The sequence below is a fragment of the Odontesthes bonariensis genome, chromosome 1, assembly GCF_027942865.1.
Source record: "Odontesthes bonariensis isolate fOdoBon6 chromosome 1, fOdoBon6.hap1, whole genome shotgun sequence".
NCBI lineage: Eukaryota > Metazoa > Chordata > Actinopteri > Atheriniformes > Atherinopsidae > Odontesthes > Odontesthes bonariensis.
In genome coordinates, this window is record NC_134506.1 from 24,072,956 (window position 1) to 24,096,475 (window position 23,520).

Consider the following 23,520-nt stretch of genomic DNA (forward strand, 5'->3'; position numbering starts at 1 on the left):
TAACTTAAAATGAATAGATTAAAACGTCCCCGTCAATAAACATCAAAGAGGAACTATCTCTTCATTCTGCATAAATCTAAATGTAAAGAAAGAGTACGACCACAGCACTTCTATCACACTTTATTAAAAATAAACATATATTCATAGTACTTTCCATACAGACTACATGGTCCACTGGTACTATTTTCAAATGAGTTACATACTGTAAAACACTCATTTGGCCTAAATACACTGTAGAAATATCTCCAAAACGAAAACAATAACAGAGTCTGAATTACCCTAATTTCCTTTCCTCGTTTCTCTTCTGTGTTTTTCACAAACCAAAATTCAACGCGGAGGCCGAAAGCACGACACAGAGATTAATGAGAAACATGTTTGTTCTGGGAGAGAAATAACTGCACGTACAATGGAGTTTAAAAAAGATGGCACATTTATTGCAACATAAATGTTATATACATTGTTTTTTTTTCCTGTTGAAAAAGACAGAAAATTCAAATTCTTGCTGCCGCAGTTTGTTTTCATTTTTGTTCTTTTTTTTCATCCTTTTTGATGTGCACCAACAACACCCTTTATTTGACACAGGAACAAATCTTTTATCAATTGACCACGGAGACTGAAGACTAAGACGGAGGTCGCCTTTTCAGTGATTCTGGAGCTCGTGCGAAGCCTTTTTAAGAACTAGACTACGAGCAACACTTCAGCTGTTGTTCTGGAGATGCCGCTGGTAAATATCTCGTCATAATGGGCATGTCATGGTAAATAACCGTACATTTTACTATCTAACATAGTAAAATAAAGTAAGAAACTTTTTACTCAAAACTTTTGCTTTCAAAAATCTAGAAAGAGTAATATTTAGAATTCAAGAAATATTCTTACAGTATTATTGTATAAAAGACTAACTACAGTGAAAAATAAGCCAAATGTTTTTTTTTTCATTTTCCTTTTCTTTTTTTTTGTCATATATTATACAAGGGGAAAGCATCTGGGAATACAGCAAAGTCTAACTTGGCAAACAAAGGAGCAAAGAAACACAGGAAGAACAGGACATTTAAAAAATAAAAAAAATGAAGGAAATAGAGCTGGAAGTGACATACATTATGCCCTCAACTGAAGTCTGCCAACAGGAATACAAGGTCATGAAATACTGAAATGAAGAACAAGGCCACATTCAGTCAGAGAATACACAAAAACTGATTATGTTTTTCTGCCCTCGCTAGAAATAAAGGTGGTGATCCTCGATTCTTTCCGAAGTCCCTTTATTGTACAGAATACCCATTCTGAATGCGGCAGCCTTGTTTAAAGGTGTAAATAATGGTAGAACCGAATACACAAAGAAATATATGGAATATAAAGCAAGTCTTAAGACCAAAGATTTCATAAAAGGAGAAACGTAAAGCATGCACACTGATAGGGAAAACAAAAATAAAGCCATGACCAATATGTGTTGAAATGTAAAAGAACATCCTCTTCACTGCTTTTGTTCATTATCATGCTACAGTTCAATGACATCCAACAAAATTGGTGAAATATGGAGCCTGGCTGACTGTATCGAGTGCTATCATGGCTTTGATCAAAACATCATTGAAAAATAACTTAGACGCTCTCTCAGATGACTGAAACTGAACGTCATAATGCTGAAAGTCAAAAGAAAGGACGTGCTACAACACAAATAAGCATAACTTAACGTTACTCTGAATAACTGCGCTTGAAATGTAATGTCTTGATTTAGTAACAGAAGTAAAAATTGATATGTTCATCAGGCCAGGAGAAGGTGTGGTCGTCGTTTATTTCTTATTTGTACTTTTTTTTTTAACTACATCTCTGATAAGCAATCTCTGATTTGCCGGTGAAAACAAAACACAAGACAAACGAGCCATCCCAATGCTGAGATCAACGACGTAACCGTCAGGAGGCTAAATGTAGACAAGCATCTGCAAAAATATGTAACTGCTTACATTTAACACTATATGGCAAAGGAACAACGGGTCAGTGACCCATATTCCTTTAGTTAAGACACTAAAAAAATATGCAGGGAATGCTAAGGTCTGCAGATAAGTTTGCTCTCTGTGTATTTTCACTGTTCACTACCAAGGAAAACAAAACAAAATAAAAAAACCTGAATCTGAGCTTTCAGTAAAACTACAGTTTGCCATTCGTCCGTCACCTTTGTGGACAACATTGTTGATTTGAATGTAGTTGGGCCCGTTTGTCGCGATGCTCGGGAATGCAGAAGCTGATCTAAACTGCACGGCAACAAACATTATAGGTAGTTTTGGTTGCACGGGTGGCCAGTGGCAGAATGAAGCACATATAAATATAAATACAATATCGTCTTTAAAAAACATTGGGTGGGGTTAGTCTTTAGCTTCTAAAAGCTATATTCAGTTGGATATAAATATCAATCTAAACTGGCCAATAAATTAATCTCGATCCTTTCAGTGCTCAAATCTTTTCCCCCGCATCTCGGACTAGCCGAAGACTTCTCAGGGCGGAGTGCTCAGTTTTAGCGATGACGCCAGCAAACTATAGATCAACTGAAAAGCTGCTTGCTTCTCTTTGAATTTACCTAACTTTCCCTTTAGACATACACTTCATAGCTCAATAACATAATAAATAGAAAAAAACAAAACAAAACAAAACAAAAAAAGAAACAGACAAACAGAAACAATTGCTGTTACAATGCATTCGTCAATTCAGTTTAGGCACGAGGCAATTTCCACAAACAGATGGAGGAGATTGCGAAGTCTCTGATTGTTCAGAAGCATCACACTTCTTGCAGACAGTGATATGTGCTGAGGATTTTTCTTTATGGGGAGAAATTTGCAGATGGAAACCGGTCGCAGGGAGCTGTACGCTTGGCTCTTCTTCGATCTTAGAACTGGATTGTGTTTAGACTCGTAGTTTTGCTTCAAGTGGTCTCTCTCCTCCAATTGATGTCACAAACACAGAGTCCTGTCGGTCGCTGGGAAGCAATTTCACCGACTGAAGCGGGACAGAAATGCTCTGCATCTTGCTGATCTGGAGAGAGGAATGGAGAAATGTACAGATTAGAGGGGAAGATCAACGATCATTAAGCAAGGACACAAGTGATTCTGTCTGCTTTAGGGTAAACTTTTACTGAGACTGTCGCACATATCTACAGACTTTTCTTCTCATTCCAGTGATGTATGAACAGAGGCACGATCAGCCAAATGATAGGCAGATAGACAGCATCTTACTAGTTAAAATAAATTGTGATGAATGTTTTGCTTTATTTCATAGAACAAATCAAAATATCTGTAAGTTGAAGACTTATTTTCTGGTTAAACAGAGAGAACAGAAAATACAATTTGAAATTTAAATATAATAGTGGAATAAAAAGTTTTAAGAAGAGATTCTGAGGATGTTGACAGCCTTCTGAGATGTTAACAAAGGTCAGCTGAGGTGCAAGTACCTGTTTCCTGTTCAGAGGTGGCCCATGGAGTTGGATGTGTCCGTCAGGCCTGGATGGACTCCCGTGTGAGCTTGTTGGGTGTCACTGGAGCTTCCGGACACTTTTTCCTCTTCCCGTCTCTTAAGGCAGGCTGCTTTGGGGTTCAAATTCCGCTCTGAAAGTCCAAAGAGACTGAAATCAAACTTTTCTGCCTTTTTCTTTTTTTTACTTTTATTTGAACAAAACAGCAAGAGTACAAATTCACAGATCAAAATCGTTGATTCTTTTTAATCAAACCTGATCAATGATATGCGACAAAGCAGAATTTTGATGACTGAATGGAGGAGTTGCGTCATAAAAAGCCCTAACTGAGATTATTCAAACTATCTTTAATGAAGACACTAATACAGAAAACAAGATGTGTTTTTAACACTGGTGTGATATCATGACTCAATATCCACATTGTCAGTTGTGTAAAGTGAATTAGCTCCCTATAAATCAGAGTACAGCTCAGTTTAGGGCTCTACTTAAAGTCCTCTCTGGGTGTGACACTAAAATAAAATGATCACTTGTAGTCTTACGATATGAAGACAATAATTGAGTTATTCCATGGCAGGACAAGCAGCAGTCTATGCTTCATTTTTTATTTTATTTTGTTAAATGTATTTCTGATGGCAGATGAAAATACATGATGGAGATAATGCAGTAAGAAATCCCCCCGTGGCTCCACCATCTGAACATATAGAATAACTTTCACCAGGAGAAAATCAAAGGTAAGAGCATTTCAAAAACACGGTTGAGCTGACATGGAATAGCCCGATTGTTTTCAGGACACTGCAGATGAGATAGCTGATGACATTTCAGATACTTGCGGCAAGGCTACGACACTGACCTCTGACTTGATGCTCCAAGTTAAGAATGACGGCCACAGCCTGATGGAGGATGAGCAGTTTTGTCTGGGGCTTCTCGCTTTTCAGGTGCAGCTGGCACATACGACCCAGCTCCTTGAAGGCCTCGTTGATGTCCCGCACTCTCAGGCGTTCACGGGCGTTGTTGGCCATCCTCCTGTCACGCTCACGTTCAGCCTTCTGCTCAGGATTCAGATCCTCATCTTCAGTGACGCTGCTGAAAACGAGAGAAGAGATCCACCTGCTGTCAATGCAAAGCAGATTGTGGTAACAGAGGTCTCAACCTGACTGACAGTGGGACCATTTCATCAAAAAGAGAATATCAAATACTCGCTCCAACCTCTCATTGACTGTTCCAATTATAAGGAACCTCCAACTAAACCTCTCTAAAACTGAACTGTTTGTCTTCCCAGCCAAACCAACCATACACCACAGCATCTGCATCCAAACTGAATCCCTATCTCTTGCTCCGTCAAAGGTAGCTAGAAACTTGGGTGTCATGATGACCAGCTGACCAGTAGAGATCATGTTGCCCCTGTTGCTCGATCATACCACTCCGAATTGTTAGACATAAGAAAGATCAGGCCGTACCTAATCCAACACGCCACCCAGCTCCTGGTGCAGTCTATGGTCATCTCCCACCTTGACTACTGCAACACCCTCCCAACTGTTCTCCCAGCCTGTGCTGTTAAACTTCTGCAGATGGCCTTCAATCAGCCTAAAAGAGCACACGTCACCCCTCTGTTCGTCGAGCTCCACTGGCTACCCTTACCCGCCCGCATCAAATTCAAGTCACTGATGTTAGCCTGCAAAGTGCTTAATGGAACGGCTCCCATCTACTTGAATGCTCTCGCAAAGGCTTATGTCACAACTCGGTCACCCCGGTCGTTAAAGGATGGTCGTCTAGCAGTGCCTACACCACGCTCAAGACAATCCAGACTCTTTTCATGTGTCGTTCCACGATGGTGGAACCTAACCTACCGAGCACTACCAGAACAGGGGCGTCCCTGAATATCTTCAAGAAACTCTTAAAGACCAAGCTCTTCAGAGAGAATCTCCTACCCTAGCACTTACTCTGTACTCCCCTACTGCTCTTTCTGTACTTCCCTCTATGCCTGCACTCTATTTCTACACCGTGCCCCCTGTCACTTCTGACAGAGCCTGACTAAGGGTTTTAATTCCATGTAGCTTATTGTTAGCTTTGATGTTCGCTGCATTGTCATATCCTAATTTGTAAGTCGCTTTGGATAAAAGCATCTTTCAAATGCATAAACATAAACATACTAGCGTAAGACTTCATCATTTTGCAAACTAGTACCATCTGCAATCTTTAGAAAATATCTTAATAAAATTGGTACTCATTTCTTAACGAGTTTATACAATTTTCTGTTGTATATATGTATAAATGTCCAAATATTAGTTGAACACTAATTTATTTCTCTTCTGGAAAATATTTGGAGCCTTCTTTTGTACTAAAATGTTCCAACCTTGTGCGTGGGCCTGTTCTGGGTGTCTTCATATCTCTTCTGTCGCTCTCATCATCTGACTTGGCATCAATGGAGAGGCTATCATGCATCTCATCCTTTTCCTGTTTCTCAACCTTTAGCTCCAGGGTGGCAGGCACCTGGCCAGTCAGCCCTGAGGTGAGACCTGTTGTCAATTACATAAATGTGGATGTAAAACATACATACATACACTGATCCCTTTCAGCCGTGCAAATGTACTGACTGCAGAGTGCATCTTACTTCTGAATGCCTCCACTTGGTGGTTGAGTTCTGTGCTGGACGTAGAGCCGGCGCTGGGCAGCCCTCTGTGACTGTTGTTCAGGCTGGCAGCGTCATCACCACCCTGCTGCAACACATACAGGAAGGACATGTGAGGAAAGGAAGCAGACATCCTCTGAGACAGCACAGACAACAATACTTTTCAGCAAGAGATGACAGCTTGTTAACAGCCAAATATGGACAACCTCCTGGGTCTAAACAGAAAAATAACCTCAGTTGAGGGTATATGTAGTTACACTAAATGGCCTTTGAATTTCAGATTCATCGCCATCTATTCATCGTGTTTAAAGACTGAACCATTTAAGTGACAGTTATAATGATGGTCCAGGTCTATCTCCAGCTCCTGGGGATGGTTTGCTGACTAGCTTTACAAATGGATTGTATCATAATTTTTAAAAAAGAACCCATCTATGTCTCTGTTTGTGCTACACTGCTCATTGGTGTGACATGTTCAGGCAAAGCTCTTTGTAGCCAGAACTGAAAACACATCCCCGTCTCATGTCTACAATCCTGTATTCTTTTTCTCAACTAAACCCACTCCAAAGTCTGAACATTTCCTTCTTGTTTTTTTCCCCCAAATTCATTACATAAAAATGGTGAACTCCCACCATGTTGTACCACAAAGTCCCTCCTATTCCACATGCTCTCAAGCTATTTGATTTCCCCTTTGAGGACCGAGGAAAGGCGGAGAAATCATCACTGTGGGTGGAGAGTGTCTCCCCCTTTTCTTCTGGAATGTGATCCCCCAGTCACTGTTGGCCTCTGTTAACCCCACCACTACGAGATCCTCCCCTTCCTCAGCGCTACGCTAATCTTTGCTGCGCTCTCAACAGGTGTCCAAACACCTCTTTGTCTGGAGGAGGAGGAGGGAAGCCGGGGCTCTGGCGAGAAAAGAACGCTGCCATTTTCATGGCTCTGCCTGATTACCATACAGCTGAGGACCTCTATTTGGGTGGAGGCCGCGGGTTCAGACACACGTTTCCAACGATTCAGATTTCCTGGGTTGTTAAAAAAAGTGATGAAAAGGGGTGGACAGGGGTAGAGGGCGGGGTGTAAGCCGGAGTAAATAGCCTGCGGCTGTACCGTGCCGAGGCTGTTGAGCCCTGTCTGAAGGGACCTCTTCCCACACAGGAAGTTCTGTGTTAGTGCAGACACAGTATGCTCTATCTCACAGTCGCAGTCGGTCAACATCACTGCCACAAGCCAGCCCAACAAATACATCACACTGAGGTCTTCTGACAACAGGAGTGTCACGCCAGTGGACTCATGTCTTAAGTTTTATGTTTCAGGTTACGTTTTGGTGTTCAGTCTATGTCCAGGTTTTGCTTTTCAGTCTTGTCATTGTTTTTCCCCCTCACTCAGGTCATTAGTTTCATTCACGTCACCTGCACTCATTTTCATCAGCTGCACTCATCAGTTCCCCACAGTACTTAAGTTCCCTGTTTGTTTTCAGTTATCGTGAGATCCTTGCACCATACATGTGCACCTTCACGCCACGTCTAGTCTGGCAAAGTTAAGTATTTATCCATGCCATGCTAAGTTGTTTGTTTTGCTCCTAGTCTTGTTAATGTTTCTTTTGATTCCACAGTTTAAGTTTCTTTGTTATCCGGCTCAGCCGCGCTTTTGTTTGAACTTTGTTTTTGAAAATAAATCTAGTTTGCTTTTTGAATTTCCGCATCCGTGTCCTTCTCACACCACCCAAACTGACACAGAGAAAAATACTTGTTGGATACAAAACGAAGTACTGAACATCTTCAGCATCAATAGTGAAAACTCATAAAACCAAAAACTTCAACAGCACTGAAATTTTTTTCAAAGTCTTCAGTAATCGTTGGAGAATTGGATTTAAAGTAAAGTAAAATGAGGGAAAAATAATCACAACAAACATTTGAAAAACTGTTCATGGTCCGGACTCCTCTTTCTGTCATTTGCATCCTGCTTACTGGAAGTGATCTAAACTCGTATCTATAATGAAACTAATTCAGCATTGTTTTTTTTCTTTGATACAGTGTGTGACCCAAATCATTTCCAAACACCGACGGATTACAGTTGAACGAGCCGTCCCCATTTCAATTTCCACTGCAGATGTGTTCAAATCTCTCGGCTCTATAAAATCAAATACCTCGACTGGAGGATGGGCGAACACGTCCTGATTTATACTGAGACCTGCATTCCCCTGCTCCTCGAGAGGCTTCGACTTTAATTCTACGAGGAGCGCTACACACAAACACATCCCACACTGAAGCACAACTTCACTTTATTGCGCCTGTTTTCCTCATTTCTCCTTCACCCCTGAGTATACAGCCGCTCTCAAGAGGAGGGTGAGCCTGAGGCCAGGCATTACACTTATGGAAAATATGTCGATTCAACTGTGTAAATTCAACTGTTCATGTGTGGAAAATGTGTCGTATTTACACATGGCAAAGCACCGCATTTGAGCAGGTGGCCGAGCCTCTAGTGAGGTAAATTTTCCCAAACACCATACAGGAAAAATCTTAAGAAATATTAAGGATCTAAATACTTATGCAGATTATCATACCATCGCTGCAGTCCGACTTGGGACCAGCCCAGAGGCAGGGAAGTTTGGTCCAATAGCTGTTATTGGCCCATTCTGTGCCTGTCCCAGCAGACTGTGTATGTCACTGGGCAGACTGGCGGTGGAGCCCACTGCATGGTTCCTCAGAACAAGGATTGCATCATCCAATCTGTCCAAACGATCCTCCATTCGAGACTGGGAGGAACAGGGGGATTGAGAAAAGAAGAGTTAGGGAGAGGAGTGGAAAAGAAGGACAGAGCAGCTTAGTATAAGCACATTAGGACAAAAGTCGAAAACACTGATTGTATGGAGTGGACTTTGAGAGAGAAAAAAAAAAATCTGAAACATACGATAAAGAAGGCAATTCAAATGTAAAACCAACTGAGTCATTTCAGCTTGAGTTGTTACAGACAACACATGTCCTCATTTGCTTTTAACAAAATAACAGAGGCAATCTATCCACATGGGTCTTTTAGAAGTCAACCCATGTGCTCGAGCTTATTACTGCAAGCTGGAACGGCTGTAGGAGACAACACGACATGACAATAAAGCAACAAAGACAGAAAAATGAAACATTATTTCACAGTGACAAATGTAGTCGAACAGGTGGGAGCAAACGAAACGATAAATGCAGAGATATATGGAACAGCTAATGAGGAAAGGTTATCTGAAGAGTACCTCGCAGACATCCTTTAAGAAAGACATGGCATCCTGGAGATGCTCATGTAACTGCTGATGAACTCTGTTTTTCTGGCAAAATCAAATGAGAACAGGACAGAATTATGAGTAAAGGTCAGAGTCTTTAAGTACTGCAAATACACTGAGGATAGAGACTGTTTCTGTGGAGTCACGCAGACGAGAAGGAAAAGGATTTGGTCGGAAGCTGCTGACCATTCACTTTGTAAAGATGACAGTGTTTGCACATTTAATAGCTCCCGCCACAGCCCTGGTCACATCCTCTACTCTACATTTACTGCAATGCACACAAGTTTCTTGACGTCATTAACGTCAAAGTTTTCTGTAGGCCCTTTCCTTTTTGCAATAAATACTGCCACTACTCGTTTTATCCACCTGTGCTTAACACTTTAAAACAACGGTCAGCGATTTCTAAATTAGTCTTAACCATAAATGACGACTGGTGGTCGAGTTCACTGATATTATCAACAATTTAAACTAGAATCTAAACCTCATCTCTCCTCATCACTGCTTCCTAAAGCTCTGAGACTTTACAATGTTCCCTCAACTATCAGGGATATTTGGTCCACGCTTTTATTCCAACACACTCTTAAACATATCCTGAGAACACATCAGCTTGTGAGCTTTCCTTCACCTCCTGCCAGTGGGATGATTTATCTATTCCAAGTTGAAACAGAGTTTTACTTGAACCCCTTCCGAGCCCAAATGGTTCAGCAGTTCTTGGACAAGGAATTAAAGGCACATCCTTTTCCATTTTTGTAACTCCTCCCCCAATTTCTAATCTTATACAGCATCATTCCAAGAAGGTTTTAGGTTGCCATGCAGCCGAGTAATCTTTCCAGACAATAAGATTTGACAGGAAATGGTTGTGAAAATATAGAAAAATGTAGATATTACACATTACACCTGTGACCCACAGTGAACCTGAACAACTTGTTATTCCAATTCATCCCATCAAAATCTATAATCTTTAACTCCACTACAGGTCTTACTCTCTCTCCACAGAGATATAAATTGCAATCTTATGAGACCCTGCAGCTAATTGTTAGGTTAGCACTCTCACTGACTTATCTTTGGTGGCCATGTGTGAGGACACATTAAAATGGACACGTTCAATGTCTGCATGCAGCGAGCTGGCTGTTCAATGACTGGGATCTAATTAAGCCATTCTGAAAAATGTTAAGGAGCAGCATGTCTTTACAGGCTCCAGACAACACAATATTTATCTATACATGCTGGTAGTTTGAACCCAAAACAAAAGAAAGAAAAAAACAGCTGCAGACTCATCCATAGATCATATGTTCCTGTTTTATTTTGTATTTGTACATTCTTCAATGTGTTTTCTTTTCATACCTACCTCTTTACTGACGTTTATCAACTTGTGCAGTCACAAATGATAATAAACAAGAAAAAAATAAATGCTAAATATCCTTTAAAATGTATCAACAATTGAGCCTTTTCTTTTCTTTTCTTCGCCTTTTTGTGTTGTGTGTTCTTTGGCTTATATTGGCCAAGATGCTCTTCATCTTTCAGGTAAGGTAACGTTCATGCAAATATTGTCGTGCAGTCGGAACCTGTCTTTATTTTGCCTGACCCCCCCCCCCCCCCCCACAGAAACCTCCAGCCTGGAATCCAAGACATTCTGCAAACCGGCATGTGAGGAGACAGCAAACAGCTGGGAGCAGCTTACACGAACAGCACTGTTCATGAGACTGAAAACATTTCCAATAAATATTTACAGCCTTTTGCGAGCCTCGTCCTGATTGAGGTTTGGTGATTTTCTGCAAATTCTGTTTTGCATCCTCGCTTTTATTTACTGTGAAAAAAAATGTTTGGACTTCTGTGCAACAAGTGGTTTATATTTGAAAGTATTGCATTTAACCTCGTGGCAGAGAATAGGAAGCGGGGCAGGCCGAAACGGGATCCTTAGCTGTGGTCGCATGGCAGCGAAGGAATTCTGGAGAAGCGGTTCAGCAAACAGCTGCCACCTACCCACGCCGGCCTGCCCAACTCAACCCATCCCCCAACTGTCATCCTTGTCCCAGCCCACAGAGTAGAGGACAGATGGCAAGCCCCAAGGGACAGGTATTGTTCAGTTTGGTTATCCCTCGACCCCCACCTTCCTCAGGAAAACATTTGTCAGACAGGAATCTCCCTGTAATGCAAGCTCAGTCCTCCATGAGTGGCTTATCTAAAGTAAGCATCCATCATATCATTCGCTCACTGGAGGAGGGAGGTGGACGGGGAGCTTACCAGCGAGTGAAGGGAGTTCTCATAATTTGGAGAGGAGGGGGTCTGTCCACTCGCGTGGGGCCACTGGTTGGTACCTGATGAGAAAGAAAGTGATATAGAGATGGTCAGAGTTAGTAATCCTCTGATTCAGTTTCATATCAACGTGGCCAGAAGCCGCGTCCTGCTGAATCGTGTGTAGACTGAGGCACACAACGTGCAGCCATAACACACAGACATCCTGATTATCTGGTTTCATGTCGTTCTATAAGGGATATTTTTATCTTACAAGGCCCAACTACATAATTTCCTGATGGCTGGACTGCATCCTGACATAAGAGCTAGCAGAGGATTTGACTAACACCCACTTCCCCCCTGACATGCACGCTGTGTTTGTACAGTCATACCATTTAAACACTAGTTCTCATTTCCATTGTCTTTTGTCTCAGAGTCTTTGGGTCTCTGCAGGAACAAAAGAGTGATCAAAAGTGCTTCGGCACGTGGTCTTCATCTGGGTTTTTGATGACGAAAATATGCCAAGCATCTGAGTTCAATCAAAGTTAATTATCTTGCAACAATTTAGTTTACACTGCTAATTTAAATGTTTTAGAATTCTCCTTTTGAAGACTTATTTGACTGCTGATGTCGTAGCAGTGGTCAGTTTCTGTTATTCATGCATTTCACAGCATCTGGAAACAAGTGAGCAAGATTTTTCAATAACCCTAGTTTGTTTGATAAAAGCACATTTCTTTTTGACAAATCCCCTCTTATCATCAAAAAATAAATAAATAATAATCCTTCATTTTTAGTCACATGCTCTCAAAATGATGCAATCTTAAGATGTTCAAGAAATTAAAATGTCCCATTGGCTGGAGAAAGTTTGCTCTGGATTCTGTAGGTCTTTACGAGCCAAGAAGTTAATCTACAGGCCCGTACAGGAAGACAAATCAAGTTGATTTGATCTGTTGTAAATTAGAGGAATCCACATCTGTTCATCGCATTTCCAGCTCCTCTATGTTTCTTTCTTTCCTTTTTCAGAAGCACAATTGTCCAAGTAACCTGCGTGCTCTGTGTAACAAGAGGTAATGGATTGTACCACAATCAAATAACCGTGATGGTTTTCCACAATAATGAACCTTTCCAGGTTATTTAAAGGATGGCGTATCTTTGAACTTCCCAGCTCAGGACAAAGCTCCTCTGGCATCTTATCACGGTGGAAGGATGCCAAATCCAACCTACGTGCTTGTAAATGGAGTCTGTTATTTTACAATCCACACATGGATACTTTGTTTTAGTTACCCTTTATTTGGCATGAGTCCACTGTTCTCCACTTCTTATAATAGCAAGGTAATGAAAAATATAGAGCAGGATGAGGGGAATCATTTATAGCAGAGGCCTGGGGGATACTAATTGTTTTGGGTTGGTTTTTTTCACTCCTAATTCAAAGAATAATCTAAAAAAGTGTAGTGTAGCGCAAAATGATTTTCTGAGCCCATCTGTGAGCGGAGTGATGCATTGTTTTAATCATAATTGTTCAGTGTGAAGGCCTACGTGATCAGGCTGAACGCGTAATGAACAACTAAATGCAACACTATCGTTTTAGAGACAGATAGGCTCATACCTCCCTCAAGTTCAGGAAACTCTTCACAATGTTTTCCATTATTCAATTCCAATTAAATGTCTGACTAAACTTCTGCGGTCTTCTGTTTTTTGAGTGTTCCCATTTCCAAAAAGCCTTTGAAAAATCAGCCTTTCATTAACAGACTATTAAAAGTGAGGGAAATCAAGAAGTCTCTGCTCTGCCTCGGCTTTCTCCCAGGTGAGTGAGGGAGGAACTTCCCACGAGCCTCTGCTGGCTGCCAGCTATGAAAAATTAGGCTTAGGCTCTGTTCCCCACATGCACCAGAGAGGGCTAATTGAACAAACCAGCCTTGAGTAATGTGCTGTATATGGCTGCAATCCCAGTGATGAATGGATTTTGCCACTAACATCAACAGCGAGCCAAATTTCGTACCATTTTCAGAGTATCGCTCTTTTTCCAGCCTCAGAAGCATAATAAGGGGTGAATAATTAGCGAAACAATTTCTTTTCTCTACAATCCCTGATGTATACATTTGGCATTAGTGTTTTATGCTTCTTATGTCGATTAAGAGCTTCATTACTCATCAGCGCTACGCAGCCTGGTGTGGCACGCTGTGCTGCAAAAAGGAAAGGAAAATGGTCACGGTCCTCATCAGCTGAGTCACAGCCACCTTCGCTCACCCACCGGCAAATAAACTGAGCCATTTGCAGTCTGCTCTGCGTGTGCAAGTGTGTGTGAGCGCGTGTGTCTGGGTGTGTGTTAGGGGGAACAGCTGTCCATGGGGCAGGGCAACAGCTGAGGATGAGGGGGGCATACGTAGAGACAGCTGTCGCCACTCCATTACCGCACATGACACAACTGCCCGCTGAAACAACACACTGGGCTTTCCCTTACTGTCCCTCCCCATTCTCTGCCTATAACTCTCACCTATGTCAACACATCTGACAGTCCATATTCTATAATGCACATCTCCATTTTTCTGCACAAACAGGAAACCCCTTTGGCGTTCTCTCAACCATGAGAAGATGGGCTGTGCCGTACTTTCCTGTTTTTGCTGCACAAAGTAATTACGATTTATAGGGAAGTCGGTGCGCCCACCCTCAACAGTTTAACTGACATTAAAACACAAACTACTACAAAGCATTTGTCGGGAAAAGCGGGATTACGCAACAATAAATCCACTCTCTAAAAATCCCTCTTATTACAAAGCAGGGAGAATGTCATCAACTATTACTATAAGCCAGAGAATCAGTGTTCCCAAATTAAAGGCTTGTTCGAGAATAGTCATCTAGGACTCACTTCAAACACTTTCCTTGCAAGAGTTTCCCGTCTTTCAGCACTTCAGAAAGCCACAGGTTTTTATTTCCTTTTATTTACACTCTCATTCCAGGGCTTGTCTGAAAGTTTCCATCACAAAGACCCTCCCAACGCTGAGAGCCAGAACTAGTCTGTGACGTCGCCGGGAGCCGATGCTGAGCAGCAGATAATGAAGCACATGTTGTGAACACTGGGCTAGCAAGTCCGGCACTGTATGGAGGTGTGGGTGTGTTGTTACAGTCAGAGTGAACTAAACAATGATCTGATGGTTTTAATGCAAATCGTGTTATTTTTGTTTCCATGGAGGGCAAATAGGAGGCAGCCAGTAGATAGAAACTCTTACGATGAGGTCAGCATTTACTGTACATTCTCAGGAAAAAGTACATCTAGTGTTTTAAATTTTCTTTAAAGACTCATCACAACTGTCATTTTCCTGTTCAGAACGGATCATAATAAAAAACAGCATTTACTGCCGTGGCTCAGATAAAGCATGGGAAATTATTGGTGATATTCTGAAGCTAAAAAGGGGTATCAAGTTGAATTTCAGAAAACTTCTCACAACCCATTCTTTTTCGGATTGGATACACCCAAAGAATCCAAAGAAAAACTAAAGTCACAGGGCCATATTTTTGTAGGAATGAAACAGCAGTCACAGGCAGATCTATGACAGTCTGGCAATTTCCAAACTCTTGAAATTAATTTCATCTGTTTGTTGTTTTCACGCCAAGAACAGAGTGCACGGCACAAACAGTAGGTGGGAGGATCGTTCACATGATCATTGTTAAGTGATTTGATGGTATTTTAGTGGAAAATATGTCCTTGTGCTGAGAAGAAGCAGCAAACTTGGAGCTGTTTTTAGTGATTCACTAATATTGTCATCATGTTTACTCGTCCATTTGTGCTACGCTGCTTTATAATGCACTTATAAACACTTTATAACGTGTTTATAAATACAATCCGAATCCTAATAAAAGCCTTTTGATTTGAAAATGACCACGCCAACCATCACACACTACTGTCCAGTGTGTTTACCTTTGATAAATCACATGCAAATGGCAGCAGGCTGCTCCAAAGTCACCCATTCACAAACTGGTCTGCCGTGACAGAGTTTTTTCTGTTTGTAAGCTGAGGATACGTTTACAGCTGCGCCTGCTTGTTTATCATACATCTATAAACTTCTATGATCCTTAGGGTTGCAAATGGGGCGGAAATTTCCACGTAAATTGTCAGTAAATTTCCAGAAACTTTCCAAGGTAACTTTAGTTCGGGAATCGTGGGAATATTCCAAATTGGATGATTTATACAAAAACAAAGACCCTCCATCAACATTAGCTGGTATGCCTTTTTTCTGTTGAATAACGTTTAAAAAACACTAATTCAATGCAAGCAAGATGCATTAAATGTTAGCTGAAGAAATGGGATGATTTTCAAAATATTTAACAACTCATGTTATATAAAATTTTGTATGGTTAGAAAACTTTCTAGCAGGAGGCAGAAGAAACAGCATCACATCTGAGGTGGCGAGCGCCACGATAAGATAGCCTCTTTAATGAAATGGCGCTAGCTATCCTGCATTTAGCAAATGCTGTTTACCAGTTGGCTAGCTACTGAATACATTTTGATTTAATAGCTGCTGCTTAAACTTCAACACGATAGATCAAACATATCCACCTCATAATATCAACAAAACTTACTTGACTTTTATGTAGTTTTTGGGCTCAAATGTGTGGCTTCAGTATTCTGCGTCTGTGCTGTGCGGTCAAAAGAGTTGCTTTAGGAGTTCAGAAATCCTGAAATCATCAGTGCATGTGTTGGACAATGCAGGTAGATGTGTGGTAACAACAGCCCTGCAGTAAGTAGTGTGCCATGTGCCTATGAGCGTTGAATAGCATGGATACTAAACTGTATTTGCATAAAATCTGATCACTTTTAGCCAACATTATGCTACAATATACCCTTTTACCAACTACATTTAATTCTTATAAATTCCCGTTTATTCCCAGTTTCCAACTCTGAAAATGCTCAGAATTTTGCAACCCTAATGATCATCGTAAAAGTTCAATAAAAACCACACCATCTTTCTCTGGCTACAGATTTGAGGTGTTGTGAGTTCAGGTTGTGCACCATCGAGACAAAAAAAAAACACCCTAGAGAAGCTCTCCTCAGCCTTGTAAAGGTCTAAATGGTTCATTATCCCGCTCAACTATTTAAATCCCACATCAATAAGCCATTTCAAACTTCACTGAGGTTGCACCTAGATGAATAAAACAGCAGGTGTGCTTGGAGACGCTCCCCATTGCCTCCTTTTTTTGTGCAAATTCTTTTTTTTTGTACGGTTAAAATTAGCAAAATCCTTTTAATGAGACCGTTGTCTACTTCAAACAATCTATTGTGCATCTCTCGCTGCTTCAGAACCTGTGGGAATGTCTTATCAAGCAGTATCAGGGCAGTTTTCTTTTATATTGCTGGTGTCTAAGGTGAGTGAAAAGTAGGTGTGTAGGAGATTAAAATCCAAAGACTGGCGCTCTACCTGGCCTTCCGGACGGGGTGCCAGCAGCAGCCACCACAGTACCTGCGGAGGCAGCACCTGCCGTGGCCGTCAGAGGTGAAGGAGAGCCCACAGGTGTCGACGGATTGGATGCAAAACTACTGCTAGTGTGGTCAGGTGAGTAAATCTGAAAGCACAGAGGAGGAGATAGAGAGAGATTCATCATCAGTGCAGCAGCAGCTTGAGATTTATAGTATATAAATATCAGGTTGTTGCTTTTTCATTCATATCTCAGCCATTTCTTTACCGTGTAGGATATCATGCTCAGAGTTCAGCAGTAACCAAATGAGTCATAAACAACATTCACTTTGATGTCTGTTGCTGAAGTTTTGCTCTCCGTCATCTCCATTAAGTCTGTCAATTGTATGTGAAAGATATTTAAAAATGTGTGATGTAACAGATTAAATGTTTAGTCTATTTCTATTGCCCTGTGGTTCTCTAAATGTTTTTCATTCTGGTTTCAATCTATGGGTTCATCAAGGTTGGAAAGATGAATCTCCTAATAAATAGGACTGCACCAATATATTAGAAAAAAAAATGTTTTCGAGGATTAAAGACGGATGCATAAGCAGGCAGAATTACGGTCTCTCTGTGAACGAGACCTGGAGCTGAGCAGAGAGATTAACTCTGGCTCAAATTTATACACAAATGGGAGAACTTCATTCGGCTTCCTTTGTGTGCACATTTTTGCAATGAGGACTCAAACTTTTGATAAACTTTTTTGTAGTTTTGTCGGATCACAGCCGTTTTTTCTCTTGTATTCAGACTCTTGTTTCTGTACGAGTCAGCGCTTATTATTCCGCTGTGGCTCCAAGAAGTTCAGACGCCCAACCTGGAAACCCCGTTAAGCCAAAAAACTGAAAAATCTCAAGGGCCACATTTCAGCCTGCAGTCAGAGATTGCACAGCAACCCATGCATCAAAATCTCGAAGCGTTCAAGTGTTGTTTATGTTTCCATCTTTTTAAATTTCTACTGCAGTCTCGGTTAAAAAGGACAACGAGGGCGAATGTCTGGGCTTTATGCATGATGCCAAAGATAACACACCTCAGCTTCACAGCTTCTTTTTGCTCTGGTATACTGTCTGGTAACTTATACAGGATTCATTTAGCTTTGTGATGACTCACTGCTAATGAGAGTCTTATTCTTGTTTTTTTTCCTTTAGTAAGTGGATATTTATGGCAGAATGTCTCAGAGAAGTCAGCCCATAGCAGTGGATCCTGACTAATTAGTAGAGAAGGGGGGGGGGGGGGGGGGTCTGCAGAGATTTTTCTACTAAGTTGATCAAATTGAGTTTGGAAGCAACCGTTTAAAACTTCAGTGGGGATGATAGAATGTGCTTACTGTTAATAATCACCTTATTTAATCTTGGATCACAGGGCTTTAGTTTTTTCAATCAGTGTGGAGCATCGGGATGAAGTTTTCACTGAAGTGTGTCGCTGAGTGTAACGGAGGATCGACCGTTGTTTGAAGAGAAGAAAGTCTATCTATGCTTTTTTTGCATTCTAAGCCTCAGCTCAGCATTTTTACTCTCAGACATGCAGTTCAGTCAAAAACTAAGTAGGATTAATGGCAAGTGGTTATCGCTGTGGCAGAAACCAATAGAACGCAAACTAAATCTCCAAATATCTTTTAGTGTCTCAACAGCAAGCCGTTTTCTAACCGTGACTTTTGACCAGACAATATATGACTTTCTATTCTTCTGCCTCCCTGGCTGCTAACGCTGAATTCAAAGTGAAACATAGCTCATTTTACTGGAATAAATGAAGCCCCGCCTCATCATCAGTTACGCTCCCGCAGGCGGCATGGGGCCAATAAGCATGGCCAATTTAAAAGGGCGGAGAACAAAAGCTCTAAAGGGGGCGGGGGGCATGGAGTTGAGCCACAGCAGCTATAAACTCCCTTGTGCACACTGATCCATCCACCCACCCCCACCCCAGTCCAAGCATGTCCATTTCACTCCAGCTTTGTCATGCTAATAGAATTGAGTCTGCAAACATAAAGGACTTAATTTGTTATTACCATCCCTAAACTCTAATATTTTGGAAATTTTCTTCTTAAAGGCACAGCTTGTACTTCGACTGAAAACTAATGTTTCTTTATGTAATGCTCAAATCTTCAGGATCACATAATGTCTTTGCAACATATTAAACACCATTTGAGGAAATTTGGTTCAGTGACTGAATTTTGACTAATTTCTCCAAATTCTGAATACATTCTCCAGATTTTAATGGGTCAGTGTTTTTACAGAGATGATCTAAAGATCTGAACCCATCTATGGCTGTTTTTTCCTCAAACTGTGCAGTCCACCAGCTTTCCAAACATGTATAATGTACAGCTGCCTTTCTAGAATACTCTTCCTTTAATCCCCCAATTATAAAGGTTTAGGCCTAAAAGCAACTACAAACACTTCCTCAATGCTTTCTTTGAATCAGCAGTCAGTATAGCGTGATTACTGGCTCCCCTTCTTTAGAGAAAACTTTCTATTTTGATCTGAATAAGAATGTGTTTTATAGAGGCATGAGGGTGTACACAGCCTCACATCCTCACAAGATGGGATACGAATGCAGAAATGCAGAGACTTCTTAAAAGAGGACAGAAAAGCTTAAGCCATTGATGCTTCCCAGAAAATAATCCAATATTAATGCGGAATAAATTCTCCATACAAAGAACAATTGATTCCGACCAGTTTTCAAATCTAAATCTTTAATCAGCGATGTGTAGTAGAAGAAACCGAACTCATCTTAAAACTGGGACTGTAACTCACCGAGGCTAAAGCCTTGCCCAGTGCATCTCCAGTCTGCGAGCTTCCAGTGGCCGTCCCCCGATTTGCAGCAGCTACGGGAACACAGAGGAAAGTTTTGTGACAGCAGAATCGCAAATATGGAGAGAGGTCACGCTACACAAAGCAGCTGTCCAACTGACTCACTCATTACCTTTACAGAGTGTATGCTGTGCTAAGGTTCACACTGAGGACCAGTGAGTCAGTCAACCCGAGAAGGTTGCTGAATGGTTTCCATAAGAACATACCCATAACCCCATCGGCTGAGTTGACGGACGGGGTGTGTGCTGCGGTAACGAATGGTGAAGTGCTGGTGTTGCTTCGGTGGAAGCTGGACATGGGAGGAAGACTGGCATTGATGTCCGGAGAGACCGAGTGTGCAGGATAGTTCTGTAACATAAAAATAACACTAAGCTTTTATATGTTCGAACATAAATGTGTTGGTGTGTAAGAAAGAAAGGGCTCATTTGTTCTCTAAATTGTAATTGTCCTTTGACATCTCCCAGGCGTTTATGGAGCAAAAGTTAATGGGGGGGGGGGGGGGGGGGGGGCAGAGATAAAGGGAGGGCAGGCAGCATCTGCAGGCTCTCTGTGATGCTCTGCCAGCTGAAGCAGGCAGTCAGACGAGGCCAGATCAAACACTGACAAAAAGAGGGTCAACAGTGTCTTCACTGATAATAACCAGACAACAACTTAATACGCACACACCCACCACCCAGGGGGGGGGGGACCTGTGCAAAGGGAGTGCAGAGCTGAGATAGAATTTAAAATGTGAGCGATACACACTGGATCTCTTACACACATGATGGCAAAAAGAGTGACTAACAATCAATTATTATCTATTTATCTGGTTAAGTATTGTGCGTTCTGGGTGGTGCTGCTTACCAAACGGTTGTGTGAGTGCAGGCTGCTGTAGTTTCCTGACTGTGGCATGTGAGATGAAGATCCTGGGAGCATTCCAGCATAGCCGGGCTGACTGATCCCACTGGACGAATTCCATGGGTCAGACGAACTGTGGGTACCATCTAACACACACACAAAAAAAAGTTGTTTTTCTGTACGTGTGCTCAGAATTCAAAGCAGAAACATGAACAGGGTGTCAATTCTCCTTTTAAAACTTGGGGTCATTAACATGTGCTTTTTATGCTTTTCTTTCCTAGAGACTGAGACAAAATCCCTGTCCTGAACACAGCTGAGATTCCACAAAAGCTATAACCATCAATAAGAGAACTTACCAAAGAAAGTGCTTGCAAACATACTGCTGGAGGGTTTAGGAGAGGAGTAAGAGGGCGAATCTCTATTGAAGTCCTCTGAGTTCGGAGACGGTGCGTACACCTGCCAGGCAAACACAGGTGTTATGACAACAGACCGCCACACAGGAAAACACTGTGGCAAGTGTAGAATACCAAGGCATGACTGTAAGACATGGATCTGTCAAGTATGACGTCTGAAAATGAATCATTTGTCTATCTCAGTTCCTCTGAAGTAAATGTTTTCACCAGAAATGCAAAGCACAATCACATTTACCAACGCAACAGTGTGTAATCTCATGCGTGTGTACAACAAGCACAACAAGTACTGTCGATGCAGCCCTAAACCTCCAAATACACAAATGCACACACCTTAACGACTAGCAAGCAATCAAGCTCATGAAGGGAGGAGTGGATTATCAGGAGTATTTTACATTTCAGATAGACTCAGCCTCTAATGGAAATGTAATGGTACCGCTTACACGCATAGACTAAGAGCTTGGCAAATTACAGCATTCCCACAGCGGCAGAAATCAAATAACAAGTACGAAAAACTGCCTGGTTTGCTTTATTCATATTTGTACCTGCAAGCTGGTGGCAGAAAAGAGGGGCACAATGGGCATGCTGTTGTACAGCTGCAAGGGTGTGCCAAGCTGGGCCATGGGATCAAAGAGACTGGAGGCCAAACACCGGTGATGTGGTCTCTGACTTCATCAACTCCAGATGGAGGGAGCGAGGGTGAGGAGGGGAAGAAGGGAGAAAAGGTTTGGATAAATCCTCCCTCCCACAGACAGGACTGGATGACCCTGTCGCTATGTAACACGAATCAGAGCCAGATAGATGCACCTGCACGTCTCCAGCCCGTGTCTTCCGCTCTGCATGTTAAATCCCTCCGTTAATGGCCTCATTTCACACTCTGATGATGACAGCTCACTCCTGAAAATTGCTTTCTAATGCAAGTGGATGTCACGGGCCACAAGCATTGCTCGCACACTGTATGTTGTTGTTTTACGACACAGTGCTGTTGGGAAATGTGCATCACAGCCCCATGTAAATAAATTCAATTAAAACACTAGTGTGCCCACACGTGAACATGCAGGCAGGACGTGAGACTCAGTGCTGTTGGGCTTTGCTGAGTGAGCAGGACTCCGGCCTGCTGTTGTCTGGATGTGTAATTAAAGTGCTCAGGGAGGGGTGGAGCTCTCATGGGTCTTCTGGCTTACACATGTGACCAGAGTTGATAGTAGTTCCGCGGAGGTCTCAGGTTAGCCTCACACAGGAGCCAAGGCTTTTGTCTTTTGCCTCTGTCAGACGTTCTATGGGCAGCATATGGCAGCGGACGATGCTAATTGTCCTTTTTACCCTGGGCTAACCAGTCGAAGCATTAATAAACCATCCCGAACACCGGGTGCCTCATTCCGCTGGCCTATGGTGGAGAGGGTCCGCCCGGGTTTCCTTTTACAAGGCCATTAATTAAAAGCCGTCACTCACACAGACCGTCGCACCAACGCAGACATACACTGATTATTCGAGCCGCAGCCGATATTACTTAAATAAAATGAACCCTAACAGGGACACCAAAGTTCGAAGCATTCATTCATCTGAATAAGATAGGGCTTGAAAAGTAAAGAAGAAAAATCTCCCACTGGGGCAAACTCGAGTGTAAAATATTGTCCCTTCTACTATTCATCATTAGAATGTAAGAGTAAAGCAAAAACTATGGCCTGGATTTGTCTGCATGACGTGTTAATGATAAGAAATTAACACAATGGGGGACAAATATTTGAGCTAAAGAGTCCACGCTGAGTTTTAATGGTTCAATAGCTCTGTTATATCTTTCAACAGCGCTGCTTCTGAGGGAAAATATCCTGCACGCTTTCCCAAAAGCCTCCAAGCAAACCTGCCTGTGGTACCTGCCTTTGAAGTTCATGCCACACCAATCAAAACATCACATCATGTTAAAACGCAATCTTTCAACCTCCACAAAGGATGTAACATAACAACATGAAGGGCAATTAAAAACTAAAAGAGTAAGTCAAAATTGGGCGATCGACCAAAAAGCTCAAAGAGACGAAGTTCAAACACGCTATTAATGGCGTGTCCTGTTTTTCTATGGTATGTCATTACTTGGAATCGGACCAAATCTCTGAAGGCATTTTGTTTCAAGTCCAAAACCTTACACACTTACAAGGCTTAGTGTGCTTGAAAGATTCAATGTCTTTTCAAACAACTGCTGGGCTTAACCTGCTCAGAGGGGCATTGTTTCATATCAGTCTGTGGTTTTTGAACAATACTGTCGCTCCGTACTCTCACGATCACGCCGCGACATCGAACCTCCACAAGGACCGACTTTCAGCTGTCACAGTGATCTGAAGAATGCAAAGTTGGTTTAAGAATAATCGAGTAACTCAGTGAGCGTACATGACACGTGACTGTGAACATGACACTCAAATAAAACCCGGAGTGTGTACAAGTACT

At 41.9% G+C, this 23,520-nt stretch overlaps 1 protein-coding gene across 8 annotated transcripts in view; it reads right to left on the minus strand.

Moving 5' to 3' along the window:
• Nucleotides 1–407: 407 nt before the first annotated feature.
• Nucleotides 408–23,520, minus strand: part of tcf12 (transcription factor 12) — a 75,548-nt gene continuing 52,435 nt past the window's right edge. For 4 of the 8 annotated variants that reach the window (XM_075461292.1, XM_075461257.1, XM_075461265.1 and 1 more), the window contains 13 exons: nucleotides 21,028–21,127; nucleotides 20,678–20,817; nucleotides 20,041–20,182; nucleotides 19,778–19,848; nucleotides 16,995–17,139; nucleotides 11,590–11,663; nucleotides 9,319–9,390; nucleotides 8,644–8,835; nucleotides 6,066–6,171; nucleotides 5,808–5,970; nucleotides 4,305–4,537; nucleotides 3,434–3,587; nucleotides 408–3,018 (listed from right to left, as the gene is read on the minus strand). In XM_075461292.1, the coding sequence (XP_075317407.1) occupies nucleotides 3,445–3,587; nucleotides 4,305–4,537; nucleotides 5,808–5,970; nucleotides 6,066–6,171; nucleotides 8,644–8,835; nucleotides 9,319–9,390; nucleotides 11,590–11,663; nucleotides 16,995–17,139; nucleotides 19,778–19,848; nucleotides 20,041–20,182; nucleotides 20,678–20,817; nucleotides 21,028–21,127 (1,581 nt within the window). In that variant the 3' untranslated portion in view covers nucleotides 408–3,018; nucleotides 3,434–3,444. The remainder of the gene's footprint in view (nucleotides 3,019–3,433; nucleotides 3,588–4,304; nucleotides 4,538–5,807; nucleotides 5,971–6,065; nucleotides 6,172–8,643; nucleotides 8,836–9,318; nucleotides 9,391–11,589; nucleotides 11,664–16,994; nucleotides 17,140–19,777; nucleotides 19,849–20,040; nucleotides 20,183–20,677; nucleotides 20,818–21,027; nucleotides 21,128–23,520) is intronic. The other 4 variants (XM_075461283.1, XM_075461316.1, XM_075461274.1 and 1 more) reach the window with 3 other exon arrangements.